Source organism: Fukomys damarensis, unplaced genomic scaffold, assembly GCF_012274545.1.
Source record: "Fukomys damarensis isolate Sample0158 unplaced genomic scaffold, DMR_v1.0_HiC HiC_scaffold_36, whole genome shotgun sequence".
In the NCBI taxonomy this organism is placed as follows: Eukaryota; Metazoa; Chordata; class Mammalia; order Rodentia; family Bathyergidae; genus Fukomys; species Fukomys damarensis.
Genome location: NW_022900948.1, coordinates 40,796,292 through 40,823,394, shown reverse-complemented (window position 1 = coordinate 40,823,394; position 27,103 = coordinate 40,796,292). Strand labels below are relative to the sequence as shown.

The 27,103-nt window shown below is 40.1% G+C and overlaps 1 protein-coding gene across 8 annotated transcripts in view; it reads left to right on the top strand.

The window, feature by feature from the left end:
- The window catches only part of Mapkap1 (MAPK associated protein 1), a 221,560-nt gene that overhangs the window by 86,594 nt on the left and 107,863 nt on the right, over positions 1-27,103 (top strand). For all 8 annotated transcript variants that reach the window (XM_010613545.3, XM_010613541.3, XM_033759243.1 and 5 more), the window contains one exon: positions 19,469-19,641. In XM_010613545.3, coding sequence (XP_010611847.1) covers positions 19,469-19,641 — 173 coding nt within the window. The remainder of the gene's footprint in view (positions 1-19,468; positions 19,642-27,103) is intronic.

Sequence of the window (27,103 nt, the reverse complement as noted above, 5' to 3'; positions counted from 1 at the left end):
CTCCCTCTCCCTCCCCCTCTCCCTGTTTCCTCTACCCTTTCCCCTCCCTCTCCTCTCTTTCCCTCTCCCTTCCCATCTCCCTCTCTCTGTCTTACTGGGGATTGAACCCAGGGGTGCTCTACTACTGAATTACATCTTCACTCTTTTTATATTTTCTTTTGAGAGGTCTCACCAAGTTGCCGAGGCCAGACTTGAACTTGCAGTCCTCCTTGCCTCAGGCTTTCTTAATGCTGGGACTGCAGGTCTGTGCCACTATGCCAGGTGGATTCATATCTGTTGCCTGTGCCATTCCTCTTTCTGTAATGGCTTGTTTGTTGTACACATCAGAGGATTCAGGAAGTAAAAGATATAAACACAAATAGATAAATGAAAAAAATGAGCTAAGAAGGGCCCGGGATTTAGCTCAGTGGGGCCCCCTGCCTTGCAAGTGTAAGGTCTTGAGTTCATTCCCCAGTACTGAAAAAAAGAGCTAAGAAAAAGCTTTCCTACCTTTGTCACATAGTGAAAAGGCTTGGCGATGACGTAGTAGGAATACTGCAGCTATCTGATTAAAACTTCAGAATTTTTCCTGGAAACTTTGAGGTGTGTTAATAACACTGTGACATGGGAGAAGTACAGTAATACCCTGGAGTGCCAGGGTGGCAGTATAGCTTTTGGGTGCATCATCCTGGTCTCTGGTGGTGCTGGTGTAAAATGCCCTCCCTGGTGGTGCTTGCTGACCCACTGGCATATCCAGCCTTTGGAAGGTCCAGATGGGATGGCTTCACGGTCAGTTTTCCCAACTGGAAATAAATAGCTTTGTATTATGGGGAAGTGGTATTAAGTGATGGACAAGAACTCAGGCTCTGGAGTTAGCCCTAGGTTGGCACCCAGCTTTGCCAGCTTGAGGACCTTGAGGAGGTTCCTTCATTTCTACAAGCTTCCTTGTGAAATGGAAGCAGTGGTTGAGTCTCCCCCATAGAGTTGTTTTGGGATTATATAAACTGATATTATAGATGTCAAATATGTGGGATAGTGTCTGACCTAAAGTAAGTCTTTAATAAATATCAGCTGCTATATTATTGGAATTAAGAGCCCATCTTTAAAAGCATCTATTATATTTTGGTTTGCTTCTTTTGATAGGAGTGGGATTTATTCTGTTTTTGAGAATTTTTCATCATTTCTCTAGCTCATAATGTGTATTGTCTTGACCCTATAATATCACCACATGAGGCCAGGTGTGGTGGCACATGTCTGTAATCCCAGCACTTGGGAGGCTAAGGCAGGAGGATCGCTGTGAGGTCAAGGCCAGCCTGAACACAAAGCTAGACCTTGTCTCCAAAAAAAAATTTCCCATATGAAATTGCAATTTTTGTAGGTTATAATGATTGAATACCTGCAGCTTCATGTGATTCAACTTAATAGAAGTTGATTTCATGTCAGCTGTATGCTACAGTGTCTATTATGCTATTTTATTCATTCTTCCCAGCTTCCTTGTAAAGTTATCATAACCCCCTTTGGGGACTGGGAAACTGAAACTTAAGAGGTCACACAATTAGTAAATAGAAAAGCTGGAATTCAAACAGCTCTGTTGAATCCAGAGCCCCCTACCGTGTTCTGAGTCTCAGAAACACCCTTCCCTCGCTCTACACAGAGCTAGAGAAACTACAATTTCTTCTTGGTTGCAGGTGATTTGGGGTTTCCCAATACTCCAAACTCAGTGCTCTGTTCTGTGTTCATGTACTTGATGTGCTTTTGTCTTTTCCTATTTGGAACATAGCATCTGTAGTGTTGGCTACAGTGTCCTTGACTTTCAAAAAAGCACTATTGATAATGAAAACAAAGAACCTAGGCTCTGTTTTCAACCCGGTTTTCATGACTAATGCATAATGCAGTTACTCGTGGCCACCGTTTTTGAGCATTAGCTCTGTGTAAGCAGTGTACTAGGGCAGCATCATAGTTTCTCTATAATTATTGTGGGTAGGGATAGTCCTTTATGGGGGAGGAAACTGAAGCTAAATAAATTATGTGATTTAGCAAACGGCACAGGACCCTTCAAACCTTATCTGGCTCCAGGGCCTAGGTCTTTTCTACTGTACCCCATTTCTTCCTTTCGTTCTTAGAAATGTTCTTGATGGAAAATGAAGACAGCTCTTCCCACATAATCTATAGTATATTTTGGTGTGCAATTCCTACTGAATTTTCCCATTTCCTTTGCATCCTCCCTTTTCCTTTATTTCTGTTTTATTTTTTCCTTCTCTGTCTACCTCTTCCATCCTTCCTTCCCTCTCTAGCTTTCCTTTTTCTCTCCCTCTCTCCTTTCCTTTCTTCCTACATTCCTTCCTTCCTTCCAAATGATATTTAAAAAGGAAAACAAAAAGTAATGTATTTTTTGAAGGAAATTGAGTTCTTGAGATTGTCTCATTTGATTTTTTTATGGTACTAAAATTATTTCTCAGCTTAATTTGCTTTCAGAAGAATTATCATCTTTTAAAATATGCTGTTAAAACAAGTTAGGTTGAATTTCTACTAATTTCAAAAAGAATGACCTCAGTCTTTGAATGGAATCCTTTAAATAATAAGATCTGGAAATAATTGCTTAGTATCTGAATTCAAGATAATGTCATAACTTGTTTTGAGTTGTAAGAAAAGCCTTTTTGGCTGGAGCTTTAGCTCAGTAGTGCCATACCTACCTCACAAGCGCAAGGTCCTGAGTTCAATCCCTGGCACCAAAAAAAAAAAAAAGAGAGAAAGAAAAGAAAAGCCTGTTTGACCTTGTTCTCTACTTATCTCTAATCAACAAGCGTCCTTATTCACTCGTGAACTGTGTTGGTGAAGACTCTTGTGTTTGCAGCTGGAGGTTGCACTTCATTCCTTTGTTGTTCCATTGTTTCCTTTGGGGTGAGAGAGAATAATTAAGGAGAACATCTTTTCTGAGCAGCTGGAGCCAAATTCCAGCTGACTACAGCACCTGCAAAGATGGCACCTCTGCCTCCGGGTGGCAGGGTGGGACGCCAGCCGTGGAGCTCGCAACAATGGGCTCCAAAGTGAAGGGACAAGGAAGTCTGCGCGGCACCACTCCTGCCCTTCTGTGAGCTTCAGATGGCAGTAACACCAGTGAATGCAGTGTGTCTGTTTTAGACTAATTAGAGGGATGATTTGTGAAATGGTGGCTATTTATTTAATTAATCACCAGCACAAAGCCATAAAACCCATATTTTAAAAATCCCTGTTTGCCATGTGGTTAATAGATTGAGGCACATTAAAAAGTGACACGGTGATGTATTAAAAATGTTCCACCTAAGGTTCCTTCAGGATGGAACGGAAGCTGTCTGCTTTCAGATGCTGAAGTATAACCTGCCAGGATTTGACCTGTCTGAGGTTTTAATATTTGTAAAGGCATTTATCTTTCAAATAGCATCTTCATTAGGACATCTCCTCTTGGAATAGTCTACAAAAATTTTTGGAGAATTAAAAATTATGATTAAGTTAATTGTATTACATTTTCTCTTTAATGATGAGGAACTATAATTTCCCATTAAACTATACTGTGTTTACCAAGCATAGCTGTATATATTATATCTCTTATAGGTTATTCTTTTCTATTTGTGAATAAGGGTGTCATTTAATTAACTAAATAATAAATGCAATAGGATTTTTGTTGCAGCTGTCAAAATTGCATTTTGTTCTGCTCTGGTATTATTTTTCTATCGAATGGGAGCAGAGATAATTGCTATACTTAGTCTCAGCACAGGTGAATTGTCATTTTTGGCTAGTAGGAATAAAAATTAAATTGACTTGTTCAAGAGATGACACTGCCATTAAAAATGAGAAAAAATGGTTTAGATTGTAACAAATCAGGGTTATTTTTGATGTACACAAAGTCCTAGTTGATTTTCAGTATACATAAGCAAGTGTATACACAGTCCATCTTATACTTTCAGTAGTATTTGAAGCTACCTTTGGTATGTTTGTGCTGTGACTCACTCTTTATGAACCAAAAATGACCGAAATGGTCAGTTTTCCTGTTAAGCAAGTTTGTATAATGAAATATTTTTCAGAAAATTTTAAGATTATGTATGAAAATGTGTTGCTCAGGTGGATGCTTCTAAGGAAATTGTCCAGCTCTTAGGCTTATGTTTCTCCGCTGTGTTGCATAATTACCTGCTCTATTAGAAGGGGAGCTAGAATAAAACATGAGTATGTTAATGCAGCCTGGAGCTGATGTGGTGGTGATGATTACAATGCAGAGGAAGCATTTCTCATAACTGCCTTTGCCTACTGGAGCCTTTGAAACATCTGGACCTTTAATTGAAAAATAGTGTGGTGCTGTGCAAGGCAGACACGCTAAGTGAAGTCACTAATTTAGAATACAAAAATATAATTGATAAAGTGTTTTATTTACATTGTATTTAAGTATTCATACTTTGTTATGCTTTGTATAACAGGGAATTACTGGGTTAAATTTTCATGAACATAGTCTAAATGAGATAAATTAAGTGAAAATGTTAATGGAATTTTACATTGAAACCAGAGAACAGCTTGCTCCAGGAGGGTGTGTGCTTTCGCATCTATTGGGGCCCTTTCGGGTGGCAAATGGGTTAGCTGTTATTCTTTGGGTTTGTGTTTTAGGAGGACTATCAGTTGGTAGCATCATTACATGTCTTTCTTGTTATTGCAATCATATCTTATTATTTAGTTAAAAAAAATAAAATGTTTCCTGGCATAATGGTAAATGGCTCTAATGGCAACATTATTGCCCAATAAACCAAAGCCTTGCCCACCTCTCGGGGCAGGTTATCGGAGCCGGCCCAGGAGAGCAGAGGAGCTGGTGGAGGGCGTGCAATTAACCTTTGTCCTGCGTTCGCAGCAGGGGAACTGACCTAGCAGCCTTCCGAGGAAATCCAATTTAATTTAAAATGAATTTGAAAAGACAAATTAGCCATATCTATTTTAATAAGATAAAATCCCGACTCTCCCTGTGTCTGGTTTAGTTAGGACCTCAGAGGAGATCAGACTAAGGCTCAGGTTGAACATAAGGAAAATAACGCCAGGGGCTGAGGAGACACCCAGGAGACCTGGCGCCCCAGTGACTTGTCAGTTTCTGCGAGTGAACAGGTCTCGTGCTGCCCTTTTCTGCAGAGAATTGCAACCTGAGATGGACCTTTGTCTCATCAAACCTCTGCTTGTGTGGGAGCTTGATGCCAGGTTGATGTCATATACCGCTTGCCCATCTCTCCAAGGACCAAACTATTATTTCCCTTCTTTGTCATTATCAAAGCACATTTGGATACTGCCACCTGGGTAGCCAGATTTAGTAACAGATACACCTCACAATTACGGATGAACCTCTTCATCCACAAGTAAGGATTATCTGTGGCCTGCGAAGCACTTGATCATTGTTTTTTGATATCTGAACTAGAGGGTTTTGCCCACTGTTTAATGAGCTGTGTTTTTATCCCTGAAACATATTCAGTGAAGATTTATTGAGCTCCCCTGTGCCCAGCAGCAAGGGACTCTGAAACAAGGTCTGCCCCTGTATGTACACCAGAAATGTTGACTCCTGGAAGGTGACTGCTACCTACCTCTCTAGTAGCAGTGGTCACTGCAGAGCCATCAGCATGATGTGACATATGAGGCTGTGGGAACAGTAGCTCAGACCTTCCTTGTGGGTCTCAGAGGCTGCCCCTCCCCCACCAGTCAGGAAACCTGCGTTGAAGTTTTAGCTGCAGCATGAACCAGTCTCCTTGCAGCCTTCCCTAGACACTCAGGCCAGCCGAAGAGTTTACCCAGGGCACAGGGATTCACTCAGAGATCAGGGACTTAGAGTTGAACAGACCTGGATTAGAATACAGATGTATACAACCCCCCAAATCTCTAGCTGAGGGATTTGGAGAAACTGGCACTAGGAACTACCCATTCCTCGGCCCTGAGAAAGATCAGAGATCCTCTTAAGGCTGGTGGACTTTACTAGATGAGATGATGTGCTTGAACCTGGTAGGTACCTGGCAACTGGCACTCAGCAGCTATGACCTGCCAGTTGCAGTGAGAGCCAAGGTGGGAACACAGAGAGCCACATACAAAAGGATGTGCTCTGCTTGGCATTAGGGCCCAGCTCATGGTGGCTCTTTGTGTTTTGTGTTGCCATGCTGATTACCTCATTGAGAAATGTGACAGGCAGAAAGCTCTGTATTGTTTTGAAGCACTTAGTACTGATGAGTTTTACTATCTCTTGGACCTTGCTGTCCCCTGAGTTTTAAAATTATTTTCTACCACCCATTTCTGTCCCCTGATTCCACTGGGGAGATGCATGGTATAAAGTCCTGATAGACTTTTTGGACTGCTTCATATAGGTACAAGTGAATGTTTCCAACAGGAAGTGTTGTTCCAGATAAATAGTAATTTCACTTCTCTCTTACTTGCTGCTGTTTATATTTCAATGTGCATTTGTAAACTGTTAAAAAAAAACTTGTTCAGCTCACTTCTTTGTGTTCATACTTTTTTGTAGTAACGTAAAAAGCCCAAAGTTGCAGGTTCTTTGTGTTACCTTTTCCAATATGGGATAGCACCTATTCCAGTTATTTCACATGTGCATTTTGCAGATGAACGTGAACGTTGTAATTGGAGAAATGTATGGCTATTTATTTCCATTTTGTCTGATGTTTTTATATTGTTTGCTAGGTGGGTGCATCCGGTACTTGAATTAATTATAATTACTGAAAAGACATACATTGATTGAGCAAATAAAGTAGTAAGCCCATTTATGCCACGGCCATCTGATTAAATTCTAACTTTGGATAAGCTGGATGTGCATGAAAGATTAATTTTAAGAGGGTTTTATGACTTACTAAATAATGATTCAGTGAAATTTTTGAGTTATATCATTAAGGAACATTGCGTCTTAAAGTGATAAAACAGTCCTATTCCTACTACAATATAGAAATTTGTGTGTTTAAAAACTATTTAAATTAAGGAAACAATATAACTTTTAAGGTGAAAATTGACATTTAAGAATTTTGTAAAGTTTAATCAACTGAGACTTGTCAAGAAATAAGTATGATATATGTACTTGGATTATTTCTTTTCAGTATTTTTACAATTTTATATTTTCAAAATACTTAACTGTCTCTGGAATTAAATTGTCCTTAGGGTAGTTGGAGGGTTATACCAAAATTTTCATATAATTTAGGAGGGTGATAATGGCTTTACTGTAACCTTTTCTAGAGATACATCATCTAGTAATGGAGCCAAATACACATTCTCCGTTGAGTTTTAATTTTAAAAGTTGATATTAAATCTTAAAAAGACTCATTATATTATGATAATTGATAGAGTTTAAAACTTGTAACTCTTCTTTATGGTTTTACAAAACCTACTTTAACTTTTAAAGCATATTGATTTTATTATATAAATGATTTAATAATGAAGAGGTCCCTAAACTTATGCTAGGTGATGGGGCTTAGTTCATGCAAATTACCTTTCCCTGATACTATTGTCATTATGGAAGCCATTGTTTGTGTAATTAAATACAAAGTGCTGTGTAACATTAATGATCTAAAGAATCCCACAATGGCTATGAAAATTCAAAACGGATACTTTACATGCTGTAAAGATGGCTTTAAGGTGGCTAGATTGTACCTGTGTGAGAACACATTCTGTTACATATTGTAGCCCTCCCCAGGCTGGATAAGAAGAGAATGTTCAAGTTTTTCTTTCAAAATGGCTGAGAGAGAGGCTGGCACTGCGATAATCGCAGCACTCTGGGAGGCTCAGGCAGGAGGATCACAAGTTCTAGGCCAGCCTGGGCAGTTTATCAGTCTAGAGTTACAGCTCAGTGCAAAAGCTCTGGGTAGTGGGCTGATAGTGGCAAATTTTTCTTACTGCCTCTGCTTCCCAACATCATGTTTGTTTGAAGGGTCATTTGGTCCAAAATATACTCAGTCTGAGCAACAGTTTAAGCAACAATAATAAGAAATAATGACATTTGTATAACAGTTTGCAATTCACTGAGCTTTTTAGGTGTGTGTGTAGGGGCTGGGGGCTGCTGGGGATTGAATCCAGGGCCACATGTATGCTAAGCATACATTCTACCACTGAGTTACGCCCCCAGCTCCACAAAGAGGGTCTAGCGTCTTAGGTATGTCTTAACCTATGGTGGTAAAAACTGAGGTTATCAGGAATTGCTTCTGAATTTGAGATTGAAAAAATGATCATTGTTGTGTAGGTAGGCTTATAAAACATGGGGTAACCCCATGTTTTAGGAAATGTTTTGTCTGTATTTGAACATGAATAACTGCTGGATTTTTTTTTTCAGTTGATGCCTTGAAACGAAAGAATTGAGTTCATTACTGAAACTTCATTTGATTACTCAGATTTTTTAAACTAATGGTGTTACGCATTTTACCTTTTTCAAAAGTGCCAGAACATCAGAATAGGGAGAACTTATATTAAATAGAGAAAACTCTTTCTGAGAGCAACGATCTTTCCTGTTTTGAATCCCAGAACTATAGATTCTCATCTTCTATAGATGTTGTAGAAGAAAAAGTTACAAAAATCATTAGCTAAAGGAAAACTGATAAAAATGACATAGCTAGGCTCTTTAAAGCATATAGTCTGGCTTACTGTGCAGTGCTTATTAACTGAGTTTTTTATTTTAAGGCCCTAGATATGTGAAAGGTTGGCTGTGAAAACTGGACTTCTTCAGATTTCTTTAGAGCTAGAACTAAGATCAGTGGGTAAAATCTGCAGGAAGAGTACTTCTCAAATTAAAAAAAAAAAAAGTGTTAGCTGTCAAAACTGTTTAGCCAACTGAAGTGACCAAATACTTCTCAAAAGAATTAAAATGGCTCATAACTATGTGAAAAAATGTACATCATTGTTAGCCATCAGGGAAATGCAAATAAAATTCCATCTTACCTCCATCAGAAGTCTATCATTGAGAATATAAAAAATAATGATAAATGCTTGCACAGAGGTGGAGTAAAAGGAACTCTTCCTTATACACTGTTGGGGGAGTATAAATTAGAACCAGTATAGAAATCAGTATGGAAGTTCCCCATAAAACAAAAAATAAAATACCATGTTATTCAGCTATATCACCCTTTGGCATACAACCAAAAGAAAGTCAACATACTGCAGAAAATACCTGCATTTGTGTGCTTATTGTGGCACAATTCACAATAGCCAAGTTGTAGAATCACCCTAGGTATAACACAAATGTGGTATACATACATAATGGGGTACCGTTCAGCCATGGAGAAGAATGAAATTGTGTCATTGGCTTTTGACATTTTTGCAAAATGGTGGAGCTGTAGATCATGTTAAATAAGCCAGACTCAGAAAGACAAATATTGCATGTTTACCTAATACATGGAATTACAGGGGGAATCATGACGTGAAAGTGGAAGGGAGACTATTACCCAAGAGGAAGGGGATCAGGGTGAGGTGTATAGGTTGGATAGACGTGATCAGAGACGGTAACACGTGTGTATGAAGATGACACAGTGAAACTCAAAACAGAGAGCCAAATAGTAACAAAACCATTTCCCCTAAGACTGAGGCAAAGGGGTTTGCTTTAGAAATTGGTGGGGCCCTTCTCAGTGAAGGGAATTCAGGAGAACCCCATTTGCTGAAAGTATCTTAAAGGGATAATTGTTAGGATTCCTTATAGTTTCAGAAGTCTATGAATGGCACTGAAGTTATTTTTTTTAAGTCTATCAATATAAAAGCAGGAAAAAGGATAAGATAATGGACAACCAGCATTTCGTGAGCATTTACTGTGGACTAGACATGGAGAAATGCTTAATGTGCAGTCTCATGAACTCATGTCTACAATTCCATGAGGGTTTAATGTACTCTCAGAATACCAGCTGGAAGGACTGTTATTATCTGCATTTTTAAAAAAGGAAACAGTGACTCAGAGTTTAACTTACCCAAGGTCACACAGTGAGGACAGCATTGCTGGGAATTGAGCTCAGGCCTTGTGACGCTACAACTCATGCTTCTAACCACCATACTGTACTCCCTGACTGGCTTCTATTAATCTGGCAAGGATCCTGAAGGTACCCAGATCAGAACCTGACCTTGTTAAAGAAAGAGTGACAGTTGATGTTCTTGATAATAAAAGCTTAATGGAAGCAAGGTTGGCGATTCAGAGAAAATTAATGAAATTTTGTCAACTTTATTTTAAACGTAACTTGTCAGAAAATACGGTGTCCAGTGACAAACTGTAGAAATGTTTTTGACAAATTAACTCAACTACAGGTGCCAGATCAGGGAAATGTTAATTTAATAGCCTTTAAGCGTTCCAGATTTATTGAGGGTTAAGGTAGCACTACAGAGCCAAGCCCATAGCTCTGAATGGGTTTGTCATTGAATATATACAAAATCTCCTCATATTCATTGCTATTATTTTGAATGTAAAAAAATTCTTTTTTAAACCTGAAAAGCTGAGCTGTTTGCAAATTTTTTTCCTTTCTGTGTAGACTCACAGCCACATAATCCTGGCCTAGACCAGATTTTTATTTGAAAACATTGTTGATCAAATGAATTTCATTAAATATCATCAGAGAGATGATCATTTGAGACTCTTGCATACTGTGTTGTAACTACCAAGCCACTGTTAGAACACAGCACCTTTTGGCTTTGTTGAGGACATTGGGGAGGAAGGTGCTGGTGGAATAGGACTACAGCCGTTCCTTTAAGAGAGCTTTACTTTTTAAAGGCTACAAATAACTCTTCTATCAATTTGCATCATTACACTGTCTGGATACACTGATATATTTATTTCTGCATTAAGATTACGTATAATGATCTGCTCGTGCAGTTGTGACTAATGGAATAATGTTGCCTGCTTTTTGTCTCTTTAATTGCAGAAGCCAAGCTGCCTAATCCTTTGTCAGTTTCTTTCCTTTGGCAGAGAAATTGAACACTTAGCAACAGCTTTGAGATCTGATATGCAATTTATTATTGGCAAACCTTGATGTTAAGTAGCACTGCTAACTGAATCTTATGTCCATAAGACTTAATTCAGTTACTCAGTTGATAACGGGTAGTTCTTAATACAAGATTGTCATCTAGTATTCTTCATGCTTCCTCTATTTTGGAACATATATAATTTTGAAATTACTTTTATGATAGGCAGCAAATATATGACATTTATATTAATGGGATCAGATAGAAAAATACCTGATGTAGCTGTTCCTATTCTCATTCTGTTAGAAGTTATTTTAAATTTTATGCTTTTTACATTTTATGAGCTAATTATTAATTAGATGACAAACAGTTAATAATGATATTTCATGGTTGGCATAAAGACAATTTTCAGAAGAGTGAGTTTTTGTGTTTGTTTGGGTTTTTTTGTTTGTTTTTTGTTTTGTTTTGTTTTTTTTGGTACTGGAGATTGAACTCAGGACCTTGCCTTTGCAAGGCATGCATCGGCACCACTGAGCTAAATCCCAGCCCTAGAAAAGTGAGTTTTTGAAATATGTATCACAAGCTACAAAGCATTTATATCCTTTAACCCAACAATCAACACCTAGGAATATGTTCATAGATGTTGACATGAGAATGTTATTTATAATAAAACATTGGAAACAACTTTCATCTCTCATAGTAGCAAAATGGGTTGCTGGTACTGCAAGAATTTAAAGTAATGTATTTATGAATATTAACCATTCATTCCATTTCATCAATATGTATAATTAACTTCTGTAGGTGCTCAGGACATTTCAGAAAAGAGGAGGTGTTCCTAAAATAGAGGAGGTACAGCAAGTTTACCTGGGATAGGAGAAGTGGTAGGTTTGGTGGGCCCGTTTTGAAAGGCAGGCTGAGGTGTTCTTTCAGTTCAGGAAATGAACCCCAAACCTCTGCCATGTTCTAGGCCAGTAATGGTAAATCTTTTAAAACTTTCAGTGATAGAAACAGCCTGCTCTGGCATGCATGCCATACATTCACTGCCTCTCTTTTAGGCCCAAGTGGAATACAAAATGGGTGAGGCAGTTTTTCCCTTTGTGTAATTCAGTGATGAGGGTAGGTACAGGAGAAAAAAAAAAAGTGAAACTGTAAGGCTATTCAAATCAAGTTACTAGGGAGCAGAGAAAAGGGAATTATTTTGTTCTTCCACCTTCTTGGAGGAGAAGACATTTAAATTGAAGGGCAGAAAAAGACCTGCATTTCCTGATCAGTGATGGTATGTCAGGCATTTTATATATATACCTTTTATTTACCTTTCCAAGTGAGTAAATGGAGGTTCTGAGAGGTAAAGTTATTTTTCCCAAAGTCAAAGGTCTAGCAGCTGAGGAAGTGACAGAGCCAGGATTCAAACCTGGACCTAGCTGACTTGGGAGTCTGTGCTCTGAATTATTTTTCAATATACTTTCTTGATGGTTCTTTGGGACCAAATCGTGAATTCTATTAACTGAGTTGGAATGCTATCCTCAGGAGCAGAGGATCTGTCATGTTTGTGAACTAGCATGGTCTGTGATTTGACAAAAAGCACATGGTTGGCAATGAGGAGATAAAGATGTGGAGAGAGGAGGGAATTTAGAGATAAAGAGATAGTTGGGAAACTGTTGCAGAGGTCTCACTGAGAGATGATAAAATCTGAACTGTGGCAGTGGCAGTGGTGATAGGAAAGAGAAATATTTGAGAGACCTTCCAGAGGCATTTGGATACAGAGGATGAGATAGGAAGAGGAGATTGGGTTCCTACCTTGGGTAGCAGAGTAGATGATGAAAGCCTTAGCTAAGAATGAACACAGAATGAGGCAACTTGAAGAAAACTAGTCCTGGGTCTGTTGAATTTGAGATTCAGTCTGCATTTCCAGAGCCATCAAGTCATGGAGGGGCCATGGGACCTGAACTCTAGTCTGGTTGGTCTTCCTGAATTGTACTTGTTCTGAAGAAGTACTTTGCTTTTTGTTCCAAACCTGCACATGGGGCTTTGCCTCCTTTAGGAGCTGCTCTGGAAAGCATTGTTCAACTTCAAATTTTTCAGTGCATTATGGATTTATTAACTTTTTATTTTTCTTTGACAAAAATTACCCTGTCATAGGAAGGTATCTGAATTATATCTTCAACTTCTTATTTCAACAGCCTGTCATAGCATCTGGTACATACTTTGTGTGTGTGTGTGCAGTACTAGGAATAGAACCTAAGGCCTCATCCATGCTAAGCAAGCTACATCCTGAGCCCACATAGTTTTCTTAATGTTTGTTGATACCTTAACATAGGCTGCATTTTCAGCATTGAACTTCTCTCATCTAAAGCTCTTAAGCCTTGAATGGTAGTTACTCTTATTCTTTTACCTCCTTTTGTGTTTGTAATTACAGCATTTACTATTTTGTTTCTTATTGTAAAAGTAGTACATGTTCATTATAGAAAATGCAGAAAAATATAAAGCAGAGAATGAAAGTCATTCACAATCCCATGTCTCAGAAGGAATTCCTGTCCACCCCCTGGTATATTGGTGCAATGGGGAAATACATTAGATGTTTTCCTTAGGCAAATGATTCTGTCAGATGGAAGGGTAAATTTTTGCATCTAGAGGCCTTTGCCAACTCGCTTTGATTGTGTAATTGTTGGCTCTCTTGATAGCCTGGACTCTCCCCTTCTTAAGGCTTTTATCACACTGTACAGTGTAGACTTTTAGCAGACCAGGAGTTTGGTGAGGGTCTGGTCTGCATTGTATCTCACTGGGCTTTGTCTTCAGATCTCAGCATGGTGATTCAGTGGATGTGTGTTGAATACATGTGTGACCTTGAAAAATAAAGCTGGGTCAGTTTCCCTTATCTTTGTGCTGCCCCCTCCCTTGTGCTCTAATTATGCCTTCATTTCCCCAATCCCATATTGGGGAACACATAAATTGCCGTGCAGTAAAACTATATGACATGATCTTTGTTTATTGCTAGTTGCTTTTTAATAGTTAGATGTTAGGCCTTTGGAATATTGCTTGCCTTGATGTGTGATGAATACTTTTAATCCTTTGGTCACCTTATTTTTTATAAGTTAATTACTTTCTATTATGTTGATGGATTGTTTTATGTTTTAGATGATTCCCTCTAAATATTACAACACTGGGACTATTAGATCGAGCTGACTGCCACCACCTTGAGCTTTTTCAGAAGAGGCTCCTTATTAAAAAATATATAATTTCATGGTTTGTGCAAGGCGCTCTTCTCTGTCATCACTGCCTCAAGATGGAATTAGAAGATTAAAAAGATAAAGCGCTTCATTCATTTAATAAGTATCCACCATATATATTCTGATAGTTCCCCACACTTGCCTTCTTCCTGGGAGTAGAGGGGGATAAAGGGAGCCATACGACTACCGACTACTGTTAACTTGCTGCCTCCTTGCCTGATAATCAGTGACTGCACTGCAGCCAGTGACAGTGCACAGCTCCTCAGGGCTCATTCCTAACTCCTCCTGGAGCAGCACCTCCCATCTCTCCTTCCTGTGGGAGGCTGCTGTAGACAGAGCTTTGGGTGTGTTAGTGTGGAAAGAAGAGAGATTGATTACATTCAGAATAAGTTTAGGGAAAGGAGGTATGAAGTAGCTGCTTTGGAGTCATCCTGGCGCCAGGTTGAGTACTGGCTCTTCTGCCTTAACTGTAGGATGCTGAACAGGTAACTGTACCCTCAGAAGCCTCAGTTTTCTCAGATGTAGCTTAAATGTAATGGTAGGGCTCCTCTCTTGAAGTTATGGTAAGAATTACAGGAGATAATGCAGCCACACATGTAGCCAAGTTTATTTAACAGTTAGCTCTAAGTAAATGCTGGCTTTTGTTGCTATAATCAGTATATTTTTAGGGCCCCGATGGCACCCATTTTGGGCCTTGTATGACTATGTAAGAGGCTTGAGTAATAGAAACGGGTCTGATTTCAAAACTTATACCCTTTCTAGCATACAACACCACACTTCTGAAGCACTGTGCAGTCCATAAAGCAAATTTCCATTCATCATTCCATTGAGTCTCCATGTCTTGAGATACTGTGTCCCTGAGGCCTCTCAACTCTACTTCATTAGAAGGAAGAGAACAGAGTAAAAACAAAAAGCGGGGAGCAGCAACAAGCAGCTGGTCTGGGTCTGAAAAAGTGGGTGCTGTAAGCCTCCTCCAGAAATATTGCCACTGCTTTAATTTGAACCCTCTCCCTGCCTAATAGGGTCAGAACATTTGCTGTTTGGAGAAACTTTAGCCAGCCATTGGAATTACTGTTTCCAAGTAGAAGAGCTTGCCTCAGTGAGGAGAGAGAGAGAAAGTTACATGGGAGAATTACTTCATTACTTTGCTGAGGGGAAGTCATGAGTTGATTTAATGTTAGGTGCTGGGTTATAAGAGAAGTGAAACTCCTGTAAAAATATTTTAAACTGACTATACATTTCCTCATCCTAGCTCTGACCTATTCCACCTTAGAATGATAGAATTACAGAGTGTTGAAGATGGAACCAGTGATTGCTCAAGTCCCTCCATTTCCCTCTGTGAGCTGCAAACAGGCCTGTAAGGAAGGGGCAAGAGGGGTAGAAAAAAATATTGATTTTGTTCCCAGCAGGTGTCCTGGTAGTCGCTTGGATCATACATTCATTTTGTAACTCAGTAACCTTTTTTGTTGCTGGTTTAGTTGATTTTGTTTTGTGATTAGATCTTGCTGTGCTGTCCAGGCTGGTCTCAAATCCTTGAGGTCAAAGATCCTCCTGCCTCAGCCTCTTGTGTAGGTAGGAATATAGATGGACACACACCACCACATCTGGCTTAGCAGATTTTTTTTTTTTTGGAGAGTCTTCAATGTGCCAGACACAATACTAGCCATCATATGTGATGCAATAAACCAACAGACATAATCCCTACCCTCATAGAAGTTCAGAGGCTACTAGGGAAGGTATACACTGAAGATGAACAAATATACATAATTTTTTTTTTTTTGTATGGGGGAGTGAACTCAGTACCTTGTGCTTGCAAGGCAGGCATAGTGCCACTGAGCTAAATCCCCAGCCCAGAAATGTAGAATCTTAAATTGTTGGGCTCTGTGAAGGAAATGAACAGACTGTGTTATTATAAGAGAGGCTTTTTCCTGTAGCATTTTCAGTGACGGCTTCTCTGAATAGGAGTCATATGAGCTGAGCCTAGAATGAGCGTAGTTAGTAGGAAGCTGACACTCAGTATCAACTGTGCTCCCACTCTTACTTGTCCATCTTAGATGTAATGCTCATTTACCCTCCTACTGACAGAGCTCGGTCCATTGGTCCATTAGAACATGAAAATGAAAGGAAGAAAAAACAGCGGACTCACTTTGGAACCCATTGTAGACTCATTTTTACAGGAGTCTTGCAGATTTACTAACCTGCCTAGAGGATGGTCAGGCCTGCAAAGATTAGGGAAGAGCCTTCCAGACACACTGAGGAGCACCTGGTAAGACCTTGAAAGTGGGAGATGCAAGCAAGGATAAAAGCACGATGCACAGGTGCACGCACATGTGCACACACACACACACACACACACACACCCCTGTGCATTTGGAAGTAGGTGATGGCGGAGTGGTGAGCAGGAGCTGATTGTACAGTGTCGTTGGGTGAAACTTGATCATATTTTGGTGGCAGTGGAGATGCAGAGAACTGGGGTGATCTTGAAATAGGTATTTTTCAACTCTTTATTGAGATAAAACACCTAACATTCACCATTTCAAGTATACAATTCTGTGGTTTTTAATATATTCATAATATTATAGAACTATTACCATTGTCCTATTCCAGAACATTTCTGTCATCTCCAAAAGAAGCCCCATATTTCCCAACTCCCCACTCAACCCATCTACCAACACTAGTCTACTGCCTTTTCTCTGTGGATTTGCCTATTCTGGACATTTCTTATACGTGGTTTGTATAATGTTTTCAAGGTTCATCCATGTTACAGCATGGATCAGTTCATTCCTTTTTATGACTGAGTAATATTTCATTATGTGAACTTTTGTTTATCCACTCATCAGTCAATGGACATTTGAGTTGTTTTCATTCTTTGGCTATTATAAATATTGCCACTGTGGGTCAGCTGTATGGGCATGTGCTTATAATCTTAGCACTTAGTGAAGGCTGAGGCAGGAGGTCACCTAGGCCGTTTAGTGAGGTCTTATCTTAAAAGGGGTGGCATTATAGCTCAGTGGAAGAGCATCCCTGATTTGATCCCCAGTACCATTCTCCCTGCCAGAAAAAAGGTGCTGTCAGTAAGTTTTTAATGTGAAGGTATGTTTTCCGTTTTCTTGAGCATATACTCTGGAGTGGAATTGTTGAGTCATATAGTAACTATGTTTAATGTTTTGAGAAACCATCAAACTGCTTTACACAATTGATGCACCACTTTAGGAATTTTTGTTTTGCTTCAGGGGGTGTTTTTTAATTACAGTATTGCTATCCTAGTGGGTATCTCATAATTTTAATTTGCATTATGATTAATGATATTGAATGTCCTTTCACCTGTTTATTGACCATTTGTACATTTTTTTTCTGGAGAAATGTCAGCTTAGATTCTTTGCTGGTGTTATAAAGAAGTTGTCTTTTTACGTTGAGTTGTGGGAGTGCTTAATATTCTAGATTGTAGACCTTTATCAGAATAATGATTTGCAGATATGTCCTGCCATTCTGTGGGTTATCTTTCCACTCTCTTTTTTTGGGGGGTTACCAGAGATTGATTGAACTTGGGTCCTTGAGCTTACAAGGCAGGCAGTCTTTTCACTTTCTTAATGGTATCCTTTAGTCATAAAAGTTTTTAATTTTAATGAAGTTAATAATTCATTTTGTTTTTTATGCTTTGAGTGCCATTTTAAAGGTATCATTGCTTAATCCAAAGTCATAAGCATTTACATTTGTTTCCTTCCAAGTTTTATAATTACCTTTTATATTTAGATCTGTGGTGCATTTTGAAATAATAGTTATATATGATGTGAGGTTTGTGTGGGGCTATCATTGTCCCAGAATCATTTGGTCAAAAGACTCTTTTTCTCATGTCTAAATGTCTTGTTGAAGTAGATACACTAGAACTTATTAGTGGAGTAGACAGATGGTATGAGGTAAAAATAATTAAAATCAGGGAGGTGGGTACTGAGGATGAAACTCAGGGCCTTTGCACTGAGCTACATCCCAGCTCTTCTTATTTTGAGACAAGGTCTCACTAAATCACTAAGTTGCCCATGTTGGACTTGCACTTGTCAGCCTCCCATAGTGATGGGATTATAGGCCTGTGGCAGTAGGCCCAGCAAGTCCACATTATTGACTCAAGCAGCTGGTGTAACAGTGGAAGGACTTACTGGAATGAGGGAGTTGTGACTTGAGTTGGGGTTGAGAGACAGTGAAATGCTCCAATTTGAACTTGTTGCCTGTGACACTTTTCCATGTACTGCATAGTGGGCATATCTGAGGGTGGGAAAGAAGACTGAGAACCAAGAAGACTAAGCTCAGGCCTTCATTGAAGGACAGGAATGGGCAAAATTTGGTGCGTAACAGAAACAGAAAGGTGGAGGAAGACGTTAATGTAGATAAATATTTTAGGCCTCACGGAAACAATTTTCACAAGATAGTGGAAGTTATAGTTTGAAAGTGTTAGTAGGGACATGAATACCCACTTTACTTCCTGGCCTTGGAGATTTGGAATTATAAAAAGAAAAAAAGGAGAGCTGGGTATGGTGGTTGTAACCCGAGCTACTTGGAAGGCTAAGGCAAGAGGATTGCAAATTTGAGGCTAGCCTGGGCAACATAATAGACCATGTCTTTAAAAAGGTAAAAGGGTCCTCCTTTGAGAGAGCAGTAAAGAAAATAGTATTCTCAACAAACAGCAGGTTTTGATTAAGGAACAAAGTTGGAGGGAATTGTTTTAGAAGCAGCTTTACCTTTATGGACATTGCTGACTAGTGCAGGAGCTTCAGAGGGCAGAAAGGAACTTATGGCAGAAGAGGGGCAGGGATGTGTAGAGCAGTGTGGGGCAAGGATAGAAGACAAAGGACCCATGCACTTGTGTGGTTCTGAAGTCAGCAGCTGTGCTGCAAAATGGACCTAGCCCCAGCAATCTCAGAAAAAGCAGGCACCTGGTTCTAGTGCGATGCCTCCCCCAAAGACTATGGTACCTTCAGGCGGCTCTCTCAGCCTCTCAAGGCTCCAGTGAGAGGAGGTCTCATGGTGACATCTGCAAGGTATCACTGAGGAGCAAAGCCAGTCTTCCTGACACCCAGCATCGACTGTGCTCACCACTCTTAGTTGTCCATCTTAGATGTAATGCTCATTTACCTTCCTACTGGCAGAGCTTGGTGCGTTGGTCCATTAGAACATGAAAATGAAAGGAAGAAAAAAGCGGACTCACTTTAGAATCATTGTAGACTCAGAGCAGGTCTGTGCAGAACAGATGAGCACTGGCTGTGTGCTCCCTGGCTGGGAGAGCAGGAACTGGCCCAGCGGGGCAGTGTGACTGCACTGTGTGCTTTGCTCTCATGCATGTGCTCTGTCCACAGGGTCATGTAGGCACAACTGCAACCAAGAAGATCGATGTCTACCTCCCCCTGCACTTGAGCCAGGACAGACTGCTGCCAATGACCGTGGTGACAATGGCCAGCGCCAGGGTGCAGGACCTCATTGGGCTCATCTGTTGGCAGTATACAAGTGAAGGACGGGAGCCGAAGCTCAAGTAATCCTTTCTCTTTTGGCTACTCTACTTTCTGTTGGCCTCCTGGCCACCAAAGCTGCATTCTTGGCCGAGTCAGTCTTTCTAAGAGGCCTTGGCCTAGGAACCAGACCTCTGCACTGAGCCAGCTAAGGGTGCTCACCCAATCATGGACCTGTGTAGCTCAGACTCACCTCACAGGATCTGTCTGCAGAGTGAACTTACAAGGTTAGGAATTGAGATGTGAGAAAATGAATTTTAATGATTTCCAAGCCTTTTTATGATACCTGCTGATAAAGCACCATGGGAGGTAATAGGAAGGAACTGATGTTTGTTGAGGACCAGCTGGCACTGGGCTGGGTACTTCATACCTGGTGTCTTGTTTGATTCAACCAGCTCCCTGTAAGGTGTGTGTTGTGATCCTTTCTATAGAGGGACTACTCAGGGTCAGAGGGTTGTTACTTGCTGAAGGTTTCACCAAGGGGAGATGGCAGAGGCAGGATTGAAATCCAGATCTGTCTGATGCCAAGTTTGTTGCATTATTTCTTTGCCATCCATAGCATTTTGGTCTGGATTTTAGTTTTGTTTTCTGTCAGTGACTAAAGTTTCCTCTCAGTCACTAGGCTCTATTCCTCATTAAACAGTTTTATTAAGAATGTTGTGTTTGAAAGCAGAATCTCTGTGCCTATACATTCCAACTTGAACTTTAACATGTTCACAAAGGGGCCATAGTTCATATGTGTTGCTCCTGGGCAGCTCTGATTTCAACATGTTACATTCCTGACAGCTTGAAGCACTGGTGATATGTGTACTACTATCCCATTACCCAACTTTTTATTAATTTTATTGATAAAAAGACTGTTAAAAGTGGTCAGATCCATTTGTACCACCAGTGGTAGAAGCTACCCATTGGGCAGCTGTGCTGGTGCCACCAGTGGTTTAAGCCTGCAGGAAGGTGCTAAAGTGCTTTGCTGCACTGGCCCTTCCCTGCTAGAAATTCTTTCCTGACAGGCATCCTCTTCAAATTCTCCATGCTCTTTCCAGCAGTATGGTTTGGAATCCATTTGGATGATGGATTCTCAATGAAACTTACTCTTGGCTTCTTCTATTTTCAGAGTTAGCATGAGTCATTCAGCTTTAGTTTATCGTTTTCTTTAGGTACATTAAATTTGCACATAAAATTATCCCTTCAAGTTCTTATTGACATTTTGCTCCATTTTGCCTGAATAAATGAGCACATACAGATCACCTGTGTTGCTCTGGTGGCAACAGAAAGCCTTTCCAACCAAGTCACCACCTAGGCTCAGACTAGGGTTAACTCAGCTGCTCTCCTCAAGGCTGAGCTGTGATGTTGACCCTTTTCATCATGAAGTGGGAACAAGAAAACCGAAAAGGGAGCCGTAGTACTAATGACTTTATATTTGATTTAATTCTTAAAATGTTGCTCAGTACAGGTTTGGAAACTTAGAAGTGAAGGAACTTGCCCAGGGTTACCCAGCTCCTAAGTAACAGAGACAGGAGCTGAACTGTGTCTATATTTTACAGATGAGGAAACTAAAATTAAGCTAAATTACTCTCTTCAACCACATAGCAAGTGGTGGAATTGACGTTTAATCCCTGCGGCCTCTGACTCCAGAACCCCAATTCTACACTGTTATACTCTCTACCTACGACTTTGAAACACATGATACTGGACTGTCTTAGCTCTGAAAAAACAGGAGTGAGAAGAGAACATCATGCCATAAAGGACCATACCATTCAAGGTAAACAGCAATAACAGTACAGCAAATTACGTGGAAGTCAGGTGCTTTGAGAAGATCCAGCCCCATTTTGAAGGTGAACACAAAGACCTGGAAAGCTCCCTCGATCAGAAGACACCTAAACCGAAACATGAAGGAGAAATAAGAAAGGTCATGCAGAGAGGTTGAGAGGAGGGTTTTTAAACAAAAATAAACATGGATCTCTAGTTAAAATAGTCTTTTAGGTTCACACTTTAAATTCTGTGTTCTGTTGTAGTGTGTAGTAACAGTAAATGAAATGTGTTATAGACATATATATGTTAGGTAACAGAGGATAAGATTTCAGCACATTTTTTTCAAGAACACAGTTCAACCCTGTAACGCTACTTTTACTTAGTTGATAGACCCTTTTTATTACATTTTCTCCACTCACATTACTAGTGTGGAAGCAGCCCAGTCATCCTCCACCAGGTGACGATAAAACACTGGTCGTCTAGCCGCTGTACAATGCAGGAGTGCTCAGCAGTAAAATAGGAGCAAATGCTGATACATGTAGCCACCCAGATGGGTTCTCTTGGAGAAAAAGGCAACCTGAGAAGTGTGCATACCGTATGATTTCACTTATGTGACAACCTCAAAATGGCAGAAGTACAGAGACAGAGAACGTTGCATAGTTGCAGGGGACAAGGGGCGGTGTTGGAGAAGAGAGGCACTATGAAACAGTAGTAAAAAGGTGCTCTGTTGTGCAGGAAGAGTTGAGTAGTCTGGTGATGGTTACACAGATCTATATGTGCAATTGAATGTATAGAGCTACATACCCATATGAGTGCGTGTACAAACTGCTGAAAACAGAGCAAGAGCTGTAGTCTTGTGAACAGTGTTGTGCCAGTGCCGGTTTCCTTGATCTTGATATTGGACTATAATAATTATGAGATAGCTTGCTCTTACGCCCTCTCTGCCTCTGTCTCTCTCTCTCTCTGTTTCTCTCTCTCCTCTCCTTCCCCTCCCCTCCCTCACTGGCCTTGAACTCACTCTGAAGCCCTGGCTGGCCTTGAATTCTCAGTGATCCTCCCTCCTCAGCCTGCCCTGAGTGCTGTGATTACAGGCGTGCACCCCATCTCAGCTTCATTCTCTTAACAGCAGTTTTGTGAGAAGTTTTAAATGTCAGTGAACTTTAGTGTATCGATGTTTTCTTTCGTGGATTGTGCTTTTGGAGTTTTATCTAAAAAGTCATCATCAAATCATCTATGTTATCTTCTAGAATTTTTATGATTTTGTGTTTACATTTAGATCTATGATCCTGACTGGGGAGAAGGACCAGTGCTTATAACTCTTGGCTAGCATGTCTCAGCAATAAACCCCTGGGTGGGATTAATCCCTACTACCATAAAATAAATTGATCTACGATCCAATTTAAGTTAATTCTTAGGGAAAGGTGTCAAGTCTGTGTCTAGATCCCATATAGTTGCGTGGCAACATCTGGTTTCTCCAGCACCCTTTGTTCAAAGTTCGTCTTTTCTCCATTGAATTGCCTTTGCTCCTGTGTCAAAGATGAGTAGACTCTTTTTCTGTGGACCTATTTCTGGCATACAAGATTCTTAAAAACATTCCTTAATTTATATTTCTCCATTAGATTCCAGAATGAAACAATATCTTTTAAGTAACACCCATTTGTGAGAGAAAAATAAAATTCAGTGAGGTTTTTCCCTGTCATGAATTTGAGATATACACCTGCTCTTTACACAAGACCACATTTACTCTGCTTCATAGATAATTTAAAGGATTTTCAAGAGTAATTTTGACTATTCCCATTTTTTATGGGAGACTTGAGTCATATATTATGACTGTCTTGCATACTAGCATGGCCGGCCCTTCCTTGCCTTCTTCCTTTCAGCTGTCCCTCAGGCATTTAGCATAATTTCACTAGTCCCTTATTTACTTAGCTGTTTATCAGGCTGCTGATAGGTGAGCTAGTAAGAGCCTGAAGAGCTTGCTGTGGTCCAGAGCTGGAGTAGTAGTGTGCCTTGGAGATTATTGCTATGCTCAGAGAGTAGAAGTTTCAAAGTATGAAGCAGTGCTGTCCAAAAGAAATACTGTATAGTGCAAGCTGAAAATGTGAGTACATTTTGCAATTTTTAAATTTTTAGTAATCGAAGTTTTAAAAATTAATAAAGGGTGAAATTAATTTTTCTAATATTTTATTATAGTGAAGCTGTATCATTTCAGTGTGTAGTCAGTATGCAGTTATTGATGAGATATATAATGTTCTTGTTCTGGTCCTTAGTCTTCACTGTCTGGTGCTTATCTGCAGTTGACAGCACAGCTCCCTCCATTCACATATAGCCACCTATAGCGTGTGGCCACCATACACCAGGGCGTGGCATAACCATGCCATGGCGTTCGCCATTCTGTGGTGCATTCACTTCTTACTAATGTAGCCGTGGCTGTCAATAGTGCTTGGGAAATATCAGAGAAGTTCGTGGATAGTTTGTGAAGTATTTATGTCATTAAGTATCAAACTTCATTTTAATCATTTTTTCATAGAAGAACATCTTTGTCTGCTGCCTTTTTTTTTTTTTTTTTTTGAGATGGGGTCTTGCTGTGTTTCCCAAGATGGCCTCAGACTCAGTCTGCCTGCCTCAGCCTCATGAGTAGCTGGAATCCCATGCATGTACTACTACACCCAGATTTTTGTCTGTCTGTTTGTTTGGTTTTTGAGACAGGGTCTCACTATGTAGTTGAGACTGACCTAGAACTCACTGTGTAGCCCAGGCTTGTCTCAAACTCACAGCGATCCACCCGCCTCAGCCTCCTGAGTGCTGGCATTACAGGTGTGCGCCACCATGCCCAGCTGTCTGTCTCTTTAATCAGAGTACAACACATCAGTTAAAATTGTGAGATACAATGTGTAGTTTCTGTTTTAAATCTGATGTTAAGACTTACAAGCAGGATGATCTTGGATGAACTACTTAAGCTCGGTGTAATGTGGTTTTTCTCATGTGTAAAATGAGGTGGAAACTATCTGAGTAGTTATGAAAATGATTATGAGTAAATACATGGCAGACGCTCAATAAATGTTCCTTTCCTCTGCTACTAAATATAACTACAGCTCACTACTACTATAATTAACACTAGTATTATTTCAGCAGTAGTAATATAAGTTGCCCTTTCTAGGTGATTTGAATAATCACACAATGCTGTGATGCTCTGATGCCCTGCAGGCTTACAACAGAATTCAGGAATGCTTGACTTTACATTATGCTTCCAGACAACTTTGTTATTTTGCATTTTTTGTACGTTCTTCATGGTTCCCTTTTGCATTGTCTGCATGTACACCTGTATCTACTCTTCTCCCGTTTCTACATTACTGCTTCTGCTTGAAATTCCTTAGCATCATCTCTGAGAATCATTTGCCTAAATAATGACAGCTTAAGCGGCCCTTCCCCTTCTGCTGGCTCCCAGCTGAGGTTCTGTGAGTCTGTGTTGTAAAGCTTCACATTCTGTAACTGGCAGTGATAGCCTGTCTTCTTTTTTGTTTTCCAGTTAGAAATACCTTTCTCCCTCTTCTCTTGATATCCAGCTTAATCTGTCTGTTCATCCTTCCTCCCTCACCTCTGGCAACTGCTAACCTTTTATTGTTTCAGTCGTTTTATATTTCTTCATTCAGAAAATATCTTTGGAGTCCCAGGCCCTAGGAATTGAGGATAAAATGGAGAACAAGAGAAATGTCATTGCTCTGCTCAAAAAATTTACAGTGTGTTAGGAGAGAAGAAATTATCAAGTGTAATAGCACTTTGTGACTGGCTCATTTCACTTATCATTTGTATTCATTCATGCATTCTACAAATATTTATTGCTTGTTTGCTATATCCCAGGCATTTCACTGGATATATGATAGTAAGTGGAACCAGACATGGTCTCTCTTTCATGAATTCCACAGTCTACTGAGGAAAGTGGGCAAATAACTAAGATTAATTCAAATAATGTTTGGCTAAAAATAGAGTTAAGTGCTCTGATGGAAAGGAACACCATTTAAGAAAGCCTAGCCTAGAGGGCAAGGAAAAATCCCCTGGGAAAGCCACAGCAGAGGCCTTGGACATGCTGTCCTGGCAAATGGAAGAGCACAGTCATAACCCTGTGGCAGGAGAAATCCTGCTGTGCTCAGGGGACAGAAAGGGCCAGTGTAGCTGCAGCGCAGAGGAGCATTGAGAGAAAGGAAGGAATGAGATGGATGAGCCTGAGCGAAGTGGGCAGGTTCTGGAAGTATTTGAGAGGTAATGTTCTCAGGACTTGAGAACGAAGTGCACCTGGGGAGTGCGGGAAGGAATGGTGTCAAGGTGACTCCCCAAATTTCAGGCTTGTACACTTTGTGATTGTAGTGCCCTTCACTAAATAGGGAGTATCGGGAACATTGGGAGAGTGGGGTTTTCGATTTGATGTGTGAAGAGGAGTGGCAAGGGCAGCATGAGTTTGGTGTTCTGCCTGTTATTCTGAGATCTCAAAGTTTACAGAAAAATTTGTTTATGTTTGTCTAGAGTTCAGAGGAAAGAGAGGTGACCTGCAAATGTGGATTTGGGAGTCATCTACATAGCCATATTAACTGAAGCCTCCAGCATGGATGCATGAAAAGAGAGACAGGCCTGTAGTGAATGTTGAAGAACCGTGTGAATGCGCTGTTATTCAAAACAGAGTCCGCACAATGAATAGGTTCAGAGTGGAGAGAGTGAAGAGTTTAGTTTTAAATGTAATGAAGGCTGAGATTGCTTGAGAGACAGCCAAGAGAAGTCTTGTAAGTAGTAGCACAGTTTGAAGTCTGGACCCTGTCTGTTTTATGGGCTTGTATTTCCCAGCGCATTATACAGCACTTAACACATAGCAACTGCTCAGTAAGTAATTTGTGGAATGAATGAGATGTGGACTGAACCTCTCTGCCCTTGCCCTGTTAGGTAGGCCCTTCTCCAGGTGTCTGCTGTATTAGTTAAGTTTTGCTTCTGGGACAAAATACCTAACACCTGACACAAAGGAGGAGAGATTGATTTTTGGCTCAGTTTCAATGGTTTTAGTCCATGGTAAGCTGTCTTCAAGGCAGAAACTTCATTGGGGAAGTGCATGCAGGAAGAAAGCTGCTCAGTTCATGGTATCCAGGAAGCAGAGAGTGCATGGGTCAAGAGCCCAAGAGGAAGGCGCCAGATAGAGTCCCCATGGTCATGTACCCTGTGACCCACTTCCTCCAACTAGGCCCTACCTCCTAATAACCCGTTCAGCTATGAACTCAACAAGGGATTAGCTCATTGATAAGATTATACTGTCCTTACAATCCAGTCACTTTGTAATCTAGTCAGCTTGACAATCAAAATTAACTGGCACATCTGCTGAGACAAGCTACTGATTGTATTTTGACCTTCATTCAATAAAAATCACAAAATTAGATGTTCTTAACTAGTGATGTTTTTATTTAAATGACATGTGCCGAGTTATGACAAACATGTCATTCACTGAGTGGGATAGAAAGAAAGCCCAGTAATCACCACTTCAGTTACTTTAGTAGAGAAGAAGCAGTTGAGTGCCTACTATGTGCCACACTGTGCGCTAAGCATTTTGAATGTATTGTCTTCTTTCTCACAGCAGCTTTGTAAGTCACAAGTAAGAGTGTTTTTTGCCAGAGAGAAACAGGATCAGGAAGTTAAGCAACTACCCAAGAGTATATATGTCCTAACCAAGTGTCATAGGAACAAAAGAGAAGGATA